At 53.9% G+C, this 14,137-nt stretch overlaps 1 protein-coding gene across 4 annotated transcripts in view; it reads right to left on the bottom strand.

Moving 5' to 3' along the window:
- Window positions 1-14,137, bottom strand: part of LOC142891539 (cyclic AMP receptor 1) — a 53,182-nt gene that overhangs the window by 31,488 nt on the left and 7,557 nt on the right. For all 4 annotated transcript variants that reach the window (XM_076031176.1, XM_076031179.1, XM_076031177.1 and 1 more), the window contains 4 exons: window positions 12,763-12,850; window positions 7,674-7,763; window positions 6,927-6,965; window positions 1,312-1,390 (listed from right to left, as the gene is read on the bottom strand). In XM_076031176.1, coding sequence (XP_075887291.1) covers window positions 1,312-1,390; window positions 6,927-6,965; window positions 7,674-7,763; window positions 12,763-12,850 — 296 coding nt within the window. The remainder of the gene's footprint in view (window positions 1-1,311; window positions 1,391-6,926; window positions 6,966-7,673; window positions 7,764-12,762; window positions 12,851-14,137) is intronic.

Genomic DNA, 14,137 nt, shown 5'->3' with positions numbered 1-14,137 from the left:
AAAAAGCTCTCGAACATTGGTGTCAAACAAATTTAGCCCGCAATTTGATTATATTTGGTCCGCGAGGCCAATACAATATCACTACTAGAGCTGGCCCGCCGCTATTATACAGCACATGCAACCGCCAATACTACAAATCCCAGAATGCTCTGCTGGTATTTTGGCACGTCAATCAGGACCGGACGTTCATTGAAGGATGTTATTACTATGACTTAATTGGTTCATTGTTGTTGCAGAAGGCTGCAAATAAACCAGGACATTACATTTTACAATTTTTTTTTGTGAGTTTTTCTTTATTCTAAATGTGATTTTTGCATTTGTGCAATATTAAGTTCAATGTATAGTGTTAAACTTCGCTTGTTCCATATTCAGTGTTGAAGCAAAGCTTGTTTGGGTCCATTTGAAAAGGCTTACTATTATATCTAGAGGAACAGTTTTTCAATAAATATCATTTTTTTGGCCCCTGACTTTGTCCAGGTGTTTTTTTGTTTTGTCCCCACTGTTTGAGTTTGAGTTTGACGCCCCGCTCTGGAAGGCGGCGCTCTCGTGTCAGTGCAGGACGTCTGCCACCGGGGGCAGCAGAGCCCCAGCAACAGCAGCGCAGCGCTCGCAGGGGGTCGTCACGTCGGCGGAATGGCAGCAATGCGAACCTGGTGGAATTCGCCGGTGGGCGGCTTCCGGGCTCCTCGCGAAGGAAAAACACCTTCTTCAGCTGAGAAACTGGTTCATCGTCGCTGGATCTAAACTGATAATGCGATCAATCAGCTAATTGTGCACGCATACCGACAGCTTCAAGGACAAGTTGTTGGCGAAAATGCCGGGGAGTTTGTTCACCGCGACAAAAGAAAAGGGAGCAGAGCGGCCACGGCGATGTGTTTTCAACAGTTTGTTTTGCTCAGTCGAACCAATTTACGCTGCGAGAAAGACTGGGAATCCTCAAGACAGCTGGGCGCCTTCGCTCAATAAATTGAAAAAAAAAGAAGAACAAAAAGTAGTCTGAAAATTATTAAAATTGTGAACGGTTTACTTCCCGCCACCAACACAAGAATGATAAATAATGAGGAGAGCCGTTCGTGTTAAAACTGACTAATAGCTCTTTGTTTTTGTCAAAATGTGGCACACTGCTGAAAAACACACGTCCCAGCAGAAACGCTCAGGGTCAGGGGTCAAAATTCATTAGAAGACTGGAACACACAGGCTGCCGTATCAACAACAGAATCAAAAAAAAACAAACTACATGTCACGCATTGTTTCTCAAAGAAGCGCGACTTGCGCCGCCATTCACGACTGGATGCGTTGCGGTGCGCTCACCCTTCTGTTGGCCACGCAGATGATCCTGGCGTAGCAGCCGCACATCAGGAAGATGAGGCCGAACAGAGGCACATACCATCTGCAAGACACAAAATGGGAGTTTACAAGCGTTGGCGCTGGGAGAAGCTCATCAAAACGGGCGGCGGCATCAAAACGCCTCTGCCCCCGCGGAGGCGTCCGTCTCTTTGAACACACTGCGAATTCCCCTTACAGGCCGCCGGGTAGTAAAAACAGAAATATAAGAGTTCCAGTGCAGGATTGAAATAGGAAAAGTCAAAGTGATGCAGAACCTGAACGAGTTGCGATTAAAAAAAAGCTAAAACAGTTTCCTTCATATTAAAACAGACGTCTCACATCCTTAAATCTCCTCTTATCTACAAGGAACCACGGAAGCCTCTTCCTGCAGGCGTCTGATGCATGCAGACTTTTTGACTGGTGGGCCCACAATGGGTTCTAAAATGTGAAAGAGGGGTTGGAGCAGGAGCTCCATGGGCCGCATTTGGCCACCGGGCCGCAGTTTCCCCACGCATGGTGTCACGTAAAGTCGGTGCGAACAGTCGGTGCAGCTCATCAACCCGTGCACATGGACGTGCGCATGGCTGCGTGCGGAAGGCACTGACTCAGCACCGCTGGACGTTGGTGCATAAAGTAAAGCCGAGGCTGCGAGCGTGAGGGTCACAGCACCGACAGAGCCGGAAATGCAGCGGGTTACGCAGACCTGAGTGGTAGGTGTGTGTATGTGTGTGTGTGTGTGTGTGTGTGTGTGTGTGTGTGTGTGTGTGTGTGTGTGTGGGGTGGTGACCGAGTCTGGAACGGCAAACGCGTGGCGTTGCACAACCTTCCAGGAGGTGATGCAAGCTCCGACGAGTTTCAACCTCTCCCCGTAATCATGAAACAGGCCTTTGTCTGTCGCTCTGACAGACGGGTTCTTGGCCGCCCGCGTCTCCTTCCTTTTTTTCAGGCCGCTAAGCGAAACTCTCTGCAGCAGACGATAATCACGACGACAACGACGCTGCCAAGTCTGCTGCAGAGCCTGGCAGCGGCCGAGGGGGGAGGGATCGGCCAAGAGCGCCCGTGGGGGTCCCCAATGCGTCCCCAACAGAAGAGTTGCAAAGTAAAGCTGGAATACTAATTGCAACCTGTAGCACTGTAGTACTCAAGGTTGGTCTTGGTCTCGAGACCAGTATAAAGACCAGTTTTTAAGGGTCTCGGACTGGGCCGACTGGGGAACTTTTGATCAAGACCAGTCGAGGCTCACCCAACACTGTAATGACACGATAATAACACAAAAGAATCCAACTGCTGCCTTGTTTCGCTCTCTTTGTGACACCCACAGTGACGCGCCTCCTTATTCCTAGTTCATTTGTCTTTTTAGTTTTATGAAGCAAAGTTGGCTTTTGGAAAATGGTTCAAAATTGCTGGCAAAGCAGCAAAATGTTAAAGAAAATTATTGAGAGATACCTTGCTGAAAGGAAATGTTGCTCTTCCAATTTATGTAGAAGCAAACTTCAATTTAAAAAGAAATCTGGTCATTGTTATTTTTCTTTGATATATACAGTCTTGGTCTTGTCTCAATCTCGGTACTCCCTGCAGTAGTCTTGATAATGTCTTGGTCTCGGTTGGTTAGGTCTTGACTACAAGGAGGTGGTTGGGAGTTAAACCTGCACGATTAATTATTTTTGGGGTGAGCGAGTGTGCAAACCAATAGCTGATGAGTTGCAGGTCCTGGCTTGCAAACAGGCTCGTTTTTGGGGACGTCGGTCTCAATCGGACCGCCTGCACATCGGCCATCGCCAAATTGTACTTTTTTCATTTTCCTTGCCTGCACATTAAACGTATGTCATTAGCAGGGAAGTCTGGAGCCGCGGGTGTTTGCTGGGGGGGAGGTCTGCCTGTGCACGAGCGGCCGTTGCCGGCGGTAGCACAAAGAAAGGAGCGCGCGTGTGCACGTGGCGGCGGCGGCAGCGAAGGCGGCGATGAAAGCGTTTCGGGGGTGGGGGCACGTGGAGGAGGAATTGCGGGGGGGCGGAGGGACCCGCCGAGCGTCACCTCGTCGTGATTTAATAACCTGCTCTCCGGAATAAACAGCGTCCAATTACGCCGCGCGCATCCCGTTAATGATGGAGAGACGTGGCGGCGGCGGTGGCGCCGGTGGTGGTGGAGGAGGAAAAGGAGGAGGGGGGGAGGGGGGAGGCCCTTTTAACGATAGCGAGGGGAGGCTGGGGGGTGGCGGGAAGGGAGGGGGGGGGGATAGGGGGGGGATGACGGGCGGCAGCTACAAAGTGCTCTAATTAGCATGATAATGATCTGCCATTAGAGTCCGCTGTGCTCTACAGCTGAGCGCTACCCGGAGAGAGAGAGGGAGAGAGAGAGAGAGAGAGAGAGAGAGAGAGAGAGAGAGAGAGAGAGAGAGAGAGAGAGAGAGAGAGAGAGAGCGGGAGAATGAAATAGAGGCAGAGGGAGTAAAGATTCCGAGTTGGCGGGCGATGATAAAAAAAAAAAAAAAAAAAGTAAAGACCGGAATAGAGGTGAGGAGGGGAGACGGAGGGCTGCGGGGGGTCAGGAGAGGAAAAAAGAGCCGGGGAGGCAGAAGGCAGACGGGAGATTAAAAGACAAGGAGAACGAGAGGGGATGTAGGGGGAGAGAGGGAGAGGGAATAACAGGAAGTAGGAAAGAAAAAGGGACTGATCGGGGGGTGGGGGGTGGGGGGGGAAGAGAGCGGCAGTAAAGAGGCTGAAACTGGTAAACAGGACGAACGCGGGGCGCCGAGGACTCGAGTGCCTCGGCGAGGAGGTGGCGGGGGGGCCTGTCAGTGCCGTAATTGGCGAGTTCCCGAGAGATCACGATCTACCTGTTCAGCCACTCGAGACGGCAGCGGCGGCGGAGAACGACGGAGGGAAGGGAGGAGGACGAGGAGGAGGAGGAAGAGAAGGCGGGCGTGTCTCACTGCACGCCAACAAGCAAGGGAGAAAGAAAGAAAGAAGCAATGAAAAAAGACTGAAGGGAAGAAGCAAAGCGTCGGCTGTTTGGCAGCTGAGGGCTGCGCTGAGTTCCAGTGTTCAAGTCAGTTCAAGACGGAGGAACATTCCGAGGTGGAGGTGGGGTGGGGGGTGGGGGGGCATAAGAGTCGTAGTCGCTTAAGGCGACAAGAGTGAGACCAAAACAGGAAATGAAGCGTCAGTTCTCAGACTGAGCACCCGAACAGTTCAGAAGGGAGAAGTCGTCCATCGGTTGGTTGGTTCTATCTTTGATTGTGCGAATTGCTTGTGTCTGCATGGGTTCTCTCTTGGTTCTCCGATTGATTTCCCAGAGTCAAGAAACATGCATGTGAGGCGAACTGGGAATTAAACAGACAGAAGAAGTAGAAAACAGCAGTGCCTGGACAGAGGAGGACACTCATTGGCTCATCAGTGTGTGGGAAGATACCGGCTCCATTCAAGCCAAGCTCCAGGACATGGATCGGAACCAGTGCCGCTGTCGCAATTATATGACGTCACACACTACACGCAACGCTGGACGACGCCTCCGCTCCGACGTCGTTGCTGCAGCAACCCGTCAGATGGGCCAATAATGTGGCCCGGTCTGAGCAGAGCCAGATCCCATTTGGACACCTGCTAAAAACCTGCTAAAAAAACAGTGTGGACAAATGGTCGAATTTGAAAAGGAATCTGATTTGAATCAGATTCGCCTGCAGTCCGAACGCAGCCTATGTGGCGAACTGGCGACTTGTCCTGGGTGTCACCCTGCCTTCGCTCTATGACAGCTGGGAGAGGCTCCAGCAGACCCCCGCGACCCTAAATGCAGGAACAAGCGTGTCTAAAAAGGAGATGGATGATTAAAGAAGCCCACTGTCAGTGGAGAACGCGGTGACATCCACAGAAATTATTCCTGGGCTTCACTTTGAAATCACTCATTTATTTTTGGCTGGAAACCGGTCTGATGTGTCTTCCGGACACCAACACAAAGCTCCTGCAGAGTCCTGCGCGACTCTGTTTTAGCGTGGAGCTGTTTGGCTCTGCGTGGGCGAACCCAACCACCGGGAGCCGCTGACGAGTCCTCATTTAAATTCCCCCACCCTTGCCCCAGAGATCCGCTTCTATCTTTAACCGCGGCTCCGGTGATACACGGCGCCGGGGACCTCTGAGCGCGGCGGTGACTCAGCAGAGCGCCCCCTCCTCTTCACAGCCCCCCCCCCCCCCCCAGCCCCAGCCCCAGCCCCAGCCCCAGCCCCAGAGTGCTTCCAGAGGTCTGACTCACAACCTCCGAGTTTTGCTCGTTTTTTTTGTTGGTTTTTTTGCACCTCTGTCACAAACGCTGTCCTCTGCTTTTCGCTCTCCTTGCCTTTCATCCCCTTCACACCCTCCTCCCTCCATCCTCCCCACCCCCACCCTTCTCTCCCCCACTCTGCCGTCCCTGTCCTCCCCTGTCTTCCGCCGCCGCGCTCCGCTGAGCTCTGATGAAGATGCACTGGAGGGCGTGGGCGAGGAGACGAGCGCAACGCATTTCTCTTCCTCCCCTCCCGTTCCGTTCCGGACGCGCCGTCCCGGGCAAATCTCTCAGACTTATGCCGTGTGCTCCCCCCCCCCCCTCCCAATTCCTCCTCCACCCTGACCTTTTGACCTTTTCAACCTCTGCTCCGCAGCACCTTCTCGCAGCCAGCTGTCAGCGGGGCGTCTGTTCATTTTTTTTTTGCTTTTTGACCCCCAATCTCTCCCTCTCTCCCTTTGACAGGTGCTGCTTCGGCCCTTAATCTCTCGTCTGGCTTGATGTAATTAGAGCTAATGAAGAATTCCCTGATCCTCGGAGCGCCTCGTCCCACCGGGCAACGGCTGCGCGGGGAAGAGGGGATAAAAAAAAAACAACAACAATAACAACAAGAAGAAAGCGGGAGGAAAAGCGGCGGCGGCGGCGCCGATAAACGAGACGCGGGGCTCGTTTAGCGCGGGCTGATAGCGGCGTGTCGTTTGCCGTGCGCCCGCCCGCCCGCGTGTGCGCACGCTTATTTGTTTAGAGAGATTGATTCCCTCCCTCCCTCCCTCCACCCACCCGCCGCCGCCGCCGGTGCTGCGAGCGGCAATGCGATTATCTCGGCTCACGGCGGAGAGCGCCGCCGCCACGGCTGCCGTGTGCACGTACGCGTGCACGACCGCCGTGCGTGCGTGCGTGCGTGCGTGCGTGCGTGCGTGCGTGTGTGCGTGCCGAGCGCCGGGGATTGGCGGAGCCCTCGCAGCGGACTCGGGGCCCCGGCTGCAGAGCGGTCGACAGGCGTAATCCTTCATAGCCGTCCTAAACACTTAAACACACGCGCGGGAGAAACTCCCTGGAATCTGGCGGAGGAGAAGGAGGGAGGTAAGGGGGTGGGGGGGTCGTAAGGGAGAGGCACGTGCACGTACACGCACGCTCGTATTGGCCTCGTACCAAACAGGGGGTGGGAGAAAGGGGGGTGGGAGACCCCCGCAGGCTCCCCTGACATGTAACCCTTCACATTTTCCCGCAGAGACTTCTCCTCCTTCTCCTCCTCCCCCTCCTCCCCCTTCTCCTCCCCCTACTCCTCCCTCCCTCCCTCCTCATCCCCCCCCCTTGCTTTGAAGCTGGCGCTGAAAGGGTCTACTTACATCCCAAATCTCCAGGCTACGTGCGCGTCTGTGATCCAGCTGGGGGAAGAGAGAGAGAGAGAGAGAGTGAGAGAGAAAAATAGAGGGTGAGAGAGCGAGCGCGATGAGGGGGTTACAAAGGGAAGCGGCGGCGGCGGCGGCGGCGGAAGGGAGACGTGTGCGGCTGCGGAGGGGAAAAACTGTGCAGCTGTAGCTATTAATAAGCCAAGAGTGGGGAGGAGAAAAAAAGAAAAGAAAAAAAAAGAAGAAAAAAAAGGAAAAAAAAAACGCGCCTGGAGATTAAGGCTCTGTCCCAATTCTCATTCCGCCGCCGCCGCCGCCGCCGCCGCCGCCGCCGCCGCCTCCTCCCCCTCTCCTCCTCCTCCGCCGCCTCCTCCTCCTCCTCGGCCTCTCCCACTTCCCCTCACCCCTCCAACAGCCCCCCCCCCCCCCCGAAAAACACATGACGCCGTCGCCTGTTTACCACAAAAGAGGCGCGAGGGCGGATTTTTTTTTCTTTTCCCCCCATCTTCTCTTTTTTTTTTCTTCCGTTTTTTTTTCCTGCCCACTTTCCCAAAGATGTCCTGGTAATTGCCAGATTTGATCACGTTAAAAAGCCATTTGAAGGGAGCGGGGCCGCCGAGAGCCGAGGATGGAGGGACGGACGGACGGCCTGCCGCTTCGGGGGGGGGGGAGGGGGGGGGGGAGGTTCAAACAGAAAACGGCGGCAGCGGCGGCTATGTGTGTGTGAGAGGCTCTCGTACTCACCACCAGGCTCCCGCAGGACCGTAGCAGCCCCTCAGCAGCGGCAGCGTGGCCATGGCCAGGGGCCCCCCCCACGCCGTCAGATGGTACAACCTGATAAAAGGCAGACATTTATTTCATTAGGTGCACGGGGGGGGGGGGATCGTGGGGGCCGAAGGCCCCGGAGGAGAAAACTAAATCAATTCTTTTCTTCTCTCCCGGATCGTCCTATCGCTGGCACCCACGTTTGGAGAGGGGAGGGGGGGGGGTCATTCATCAGGTGCGGGCAAATGCCTGTACAGCCCCCCCTCACCCCCCCATCCCCCCGCTGCCAATTACTCTGGGTAATATAAACCATCGCTGCCCTCGCTGAAGGGAAGGGTGGGGGGAAAAAATGGAATCACAACTGCAAACCATGCCGCTTTCCCACTGAAATTAGCGAGTCAACAAGGGTTTTTTTTTTCTAACGTGCGTCGCGTCGACCCACTTACAATCAGCATTTGGCCCCTTTCGCACTGACCAAAACCAGCGGGGTCTGACCCCTGCTGGCAAGCTTCGTAGCCTCCACTTTCACCGCTCGACGTCATCACGCTGAGATCGCCTTGATGAAGTGCGGCAGAATTTAATGAAGTAAACGATGGAGGGAAACATGGCAGCGAGTCTGGCGGTGGTCAGTCTACGTTCTTGTTGGGCTTGAGACTTGAGAAGCTCGCTAATTCCACCGTCTTGCCAGTGCTGCCGCGTGCTGAATGAATCCAGTCTAGAATACGAACAGCTTGTTTCGGTACGTTCGGTACGACTGGTGCGATATTACGACGCGGCGCAGCTAACGCTGGTCTGGCTTTCCCACTGCAAGCCGGTCGGAACCGGGCCGATAGAAGCCGACTTTAAACTCGGGTCGCTCGCCGGATTATTTCATGCGGGTCGGTGAGCCTTTCCCACTGCCACCAAATGCCAAATGTTAGCGGATTTAAGCGGCCAGTGGGAAAGGGGCTCTAGTGACAACCCAGTTCAAGTAACACAAACGACTGAACCGTAATGTTGAGGGAAAGAGAAAAAAGACAGAGTGACAGTTTTAAACAGACTGAAATCAGAAAACAGAACCGGGTCAGAAAATTCTGAGGTTTGATCCCGAGGCGACGCCGTTCAAGCGTTTTATCGGCGGAATGAGTCGCGCCGCCACGTGCGCGATGGACGGAGGGACGGACGGACGGACGGACGAGGCCCGGCGTGGCGCTCCCGGGGTCTTGGGCATCGGGCGGCGTGGGCGTCGATACTTTATGGAGCGTGCCGAGCCGCTCGCTCAATTGAGTGGAAGTCCTGCCCCGACTCGTTCCAAGTGCGGTCAATCGAGCGGCAGTGACACGGCCGACACACACTCGATCGCTCTCCAGCCGCACAGCAAAGGAAAAAAAAAAGGAAAAACACACACACACACACACACACACACACACACACACACACACACACACACACACACACACACACACACACACACACACCACCACCACCACCACCACCACCAAGCTCACGCAAGAGTGTGGTGGGAGGTTGGATTGGGTGTGGGTGGGGGGCGTAGGCAGCAGATGGACAGCGGTGGAGAAGGTGTCGGAAAGGTGTTAAACAGAGAGGGGCTGGTGGGTGGAGGAAAAGAAGGAAAAGAAAAATAGACAAATGAGCCTCCGGAGACAGAGCAACCGCGTGTTAAAGACCCCACATTGTGGGAAAATGGCTTTACAGATAGTAATAATAAGTACCACTATCTTAGAAGAAATAACCAAAGTCTACATAATGTGCGTTGACACCCAGTTGTAGAAATCAGTGGAAGGTGCCACAAAGCGCCAAATCGACTGCAAACAGAGGGTTAAATATTCTTTCTTTTTTTTTTGGCACGCCTTGGATAATTGATTGCAGAGACTCCTCCGGTGGAGTCCAAGATAAGAAGAAAAAAAAAAAAAAAGATCAGAAAAGGGGTACATATAATAATGCATAATAAACATAAGAGCTTCACAGCAAAGTGGGGTAAAGAAACGGGGGGTTGGGAGGAGCAGCAGGAGGGGAAGGAAATTGCAAAGGCGATGCGAAAAATGTGGAAGCGGAAAAAGAAAAAACGAGAAAAATAAGCGAGCAAAAAAGAAAGAAACGACGGGAGAGGAAGGGGAAAAAAAAAGAGAGAGCGAGGCAGACAGAGAGGGGAAGAGGTGGTGGCGGTGGGAGGAGGAGGAGGAGGAGGAGGAGAGATACAAATAGTCAAATCAGCCCTGCCAGTCCGCGGCGTGACGATTTGCGCGGGGAAGCTTGTCAGGAAATCAATGTTGAGCGCTCGCAATCCCACTGACACACACACACACACACACACACACACACACACACACACACACACACACACACACACACACACACAGACACACAGACACACACACACACAGACACACACCGACACGCAGCGCTCCGGAGAGAGGGAGATGACGAGGTCCGGAGCAGCGCGCAACATGGGCTTAATGAGGCACAGCAGGGCCGCCGTGCGCTGCGCGCCTCGGCCCACCTGCGCGCACACGCCCACACAAGGGGGAAGGAAGACGCGCGCGCACAAGCGTGAACCTCTCCCCCGAGGTTCAATCTCATTTTTTCTGCCTGGTTCAAACGCGCACAAACACGCGCACACACACGCACGTTGCTTCCTCCCGTCCCCTCTTGCAACCACTTCAATCACTCTTATATCATCCAGCCTCCGTTTCTCATCTCCTCTGGCGATTTGTTCATTTATAAACCATTGCGCTGCGCTGTGCCGCCGCCGCCGCCGCCGCCGCCGCCGCCGCCGCCGCCGCCGCCGCCGCCGCCGCCGCCGCCGCCGTGCTCGGGCGCGCGTCCGAGGGAACGCAAGCTAATCGGAAGGATTGGTGGTGTGGCGTGGAGAGGAGGGGGAGGGGGGAGGGGGCAGTGCCCGAGCCGCACACAGCTCATCCGCTCAAAGTCAATACGTTACGTCAGAGTTGTTTCTCTCGTTCGCAACCGGCCGGACCTGCTCAGCGCCCCCCAGCGACCAATGAACGGAGACCCAGTCATTTCACAGAGTTACTCAGGCTGAAAGAGTTACTTTCGCAAGATGTGACCGATAGAGCATGCGCAGTAGCATCAACCAATCAGAGCCAAAGTCAATGATTCTGTGGGGGAAAAAATGCTTTTTGGGCCTCATGGGGTTTTAGCTGCAGTACCACCAGTGGCCACTGGAAGAAAAAAAACAACCCATCACAGCGTTGCCATCTTGCCAGTCCTGTGTCCAGTTCTTATAATACATCCATGGACCGGCTGCACTGGAGAGTTCGGACGCACGGCTCGTCGCTCTGGACTTCGCAGGAGTGAGCAGCTGACAAAGCTGGAAATTGACCCCCACTTGCCCCTCCCCCATCTTATCTGCCCATAAAGGCGTCTCCATCTGAGTTATACCACCATTATAAACGTCTGGCTCTTTGCTAATCAATGCAGGGGAAGCACCAGCAGAACCTGCAGCTGCTCCAAGCCCGGTAGGGAGTGGGGGTTGGGGGTTGGGGGGGTGGGGGGTTGGAGGATCCCCAGGACGCTATCATGAGCGATCAGCACATGGATGTATTATAAGAATTGGATACCGAACTGGCAATATTGCGGCGCACCGATATTTCCCAGTGGCCACTCGAGGTACTGCAGCAAAAAAACAGAATCTTTTTATTGTAGATTTTTCAGTTATGGTCTTTTTATTGTTTGAAAAACTTTATTGGAGTATGCGCTGGGTGAGCAACTCCATTGAAACGAATGGGCCGCCATCTTGGGAGTCTGGGAAGGGGGTGGGGGGGGGGGGAGGAGAGAGAGGGGGATCAGCTGCCAAAACAGAAGCGGCGCTAACTTGTTAAAGCGTTTTCCTCCACCCACAGAACGCATACATTAGCCATTTATTTATTTATTTAGCTTTTTTAGAATATCCCTTTGTGTATCGCAAAGCGCCGCGCCGCGCTCGGCATGAAAATGAGAAAAAATATCCGGCGATCTCGCTCGCGCACGGCGGCTGCCACGCACGGCAAAATTTACTCGCCGCGCCGCGCCGAGCGCTCATGGGAGTTTGAGCGACAGAAACACGGGAGCCGCAGAGCGTGAAGACGGGTGGGCGCGCTCGCTCACGCAAAGACACACACACAGACGCGCACAAACAGTTAACGGCTGACACTCACTCCCTTTTCAATTAGAGCGCCGGCTGGCTGGAACAGAAAAGGATGAGGAGGAAGAGGAGGCGGCGGCGGCGGCGGCGGGCGGAGGAGGAGGGGGAGTAGGTGGCGGGGGCTGTCGATGCTCGGCGGGGAGACACATGCTCCGGCAGACCAAACACATGCGCGCACGCACGCACGCACGAGCACGGGAGGACGGAAATGAGTGCGGCGCTGGAGACAAACACAGTCAACAGGAGGGAGGTGCGCACAGGAAAGAACTTGGAAAAAAAAATGCTCCATTTATCAATTAGTCAATTGCTGCGAAACGAATTACTGACCATTATAATAATTGTTTTAATAAAAATAGACTTTCTAACAAAAAACACTCACGCATACACACACAAACAAAAAAGACGCCCCGAAAATAATTATCGTCACTACCTGGGTAAACACTCTCCATAATTAGACCACAAAATGAAAAACTTTTGTGCTTTGGACAAAACAGGTTAGTAATAATACAAATAAAATAAAACCCACAATGAATCAGTGGTTCAATAACGTGAAATCTGATTTGGTGACGTGTTGGTACAAAATCTGCCGAGGCTACGAGATCTGTCCAGGGTTCTATGGCAACTCTATTAGGACAAACTACACCACAGTCGAACAGATAGTTAGAATCATATTCGTTACATTAATCGTTTGTTCGGTTCTGTTTCTTTCGTTTCGTTTCATTCGTTTGTTCCGTTCTGCCCGTCCGTTCGTTCACGATGAAGTTTGTCCTAATACTGCTGCCGTGTGCGACGCCGTTGGCAGTCACTTGACCCCCGGACAGATCTCGTAGCCTTACGGACACCACTTAGCCAATGACAGTTTGCCACGTCGTTGAAACCGCCGGGCATCGCTGGACCCCGCCTACAGCGGCGCTCGCAACTCACATCTCATATCGGTTGGTGCCCACTTCTCGGACCAGGTTGAGGTAGAGGTTGAGCGTGATGAGGCAGACCCAGGCCAGGGCGCTCCAGTCTGCGGGGGAAACAACAAGGTCAAATTACAAGCACAGCTCCCACACACACAAACACCCACACACACCTGCGATTGCCTGTCCGAGCACACGCATGTGTATGAGGGAGGGAGGGCGCGCATGTGTGCGTGTGTGTGTGTGTTCGCTCCACTTTTTGATAAATGAAGGCATATTCTGCAGTAATATGAGGGAAACCTGTGGCTCGGGGTGATAAATGAGAAGGGGGAGCGCGGAGAGAGATAATGATGAACTATAGAAAAGCAGAGCCAGATAAGGCGGCAGTAAGGGCGAGGGAGGAGGAGGGGGAGGAGGAGGTGTCGGGGGGGGGGGGGGGGGGGGTAAAGGGTACAGTGTGTGTGTATGTGTGTGCATGGGGGGGAGGCGTTCGAATGGCGCAGACTGGAGGCAGCGACGAGATTAGGAAAGGAAGTGGAAAGAAAGGAGGGGAACGAGGAGGAGAGGAGGGAAAAGGGGGAGAGAAGAAAACGAAACGATCAAAGGGAAAAGAAAGGAAAGGATGAAAGGGAGAGGAGCAGAGAAAAAAATGAATTGATGGCAAGGAAATGAGGGGAAAAAAAGAACGGTCGGGAAAAGGAAAGGATGAAAGAGGAAAGAGGGGAAATACGTGATGGGAAAGGAGGGAATAGAGAGGAAAGGAAAGGGAGGGAAGGACGAAAGATCGGCTAGAAAAGAAGGGAACAAAAGGAAAGGGTAGGAAAAGAGAGACGGGGAGAAAATGGAAATGACCAAAAGGGAAGGCTGTAAAAGAAGGGAAAGGGGAAGAAAGGGATGGAAAGGAACGACAGACAGAGGGAGAGACTGGGTGCGTTTTCCCGCGTCTCGAAGCCCTTCCTTCCCTTCCCACCGCCCTCCTCTGTCCTCGCCACCTGCCGTCTGCCTTTGTGTGTCTGTGCGCTCTGCCGCCGCGTCACAGCGGTGCGTTCGCCGACTGACTGACTGACTGACTGCGGTGGCTTTCTAACAAAACCCCGTCGTCGCACGAGGCCGTACGGCGGAGCTGCGGAGCGCATCGTCCTTCCCCAAAACGGAGAGGAGGAATCAGAACGCCGCCGTCGAGAGAGAAGAAAAACAACAGACTGGCATCACCAGCGGCTCACACGTTGGCTGAAATCACACTGTGGACGGCCGTGCCTTTCACGCAGAGGCCAGCAGTGACGTCATAGGCCCTGTTTGCACTTGGCCACTTGTAAGTGTTTTGGGGGATCGTATCACAAGTACGCATCTTGAAGCATCTGTTCGCACGTGGCATTAACATGCGTCTCGAGCGT

The sequence above is a fragment of the Nelusetta ayraudi genome, unplaced genomic scaffold (assembly GCF_046127955.1).
Source record: "Nelusetta ayraudi isolate G7.1 ecotype Tasmania unplaced genomic scaffold, CSIRO-AGI_Nayr_v1 ptg000031l, whole genome shotgun sequence".
NCBI classification, from domain to species: domain Eukaryota; kingdom Metazoa; phylum Chordata; class Actinopteri; order Tetraodontiformes; family Monacanthidae; genus Nelusetta; species Nelusetta ayraudi.
Note: the sequence above shows the minus strand (reverse complement) of the source record. Positions and strands in the feature narration are given on the sequence as shown.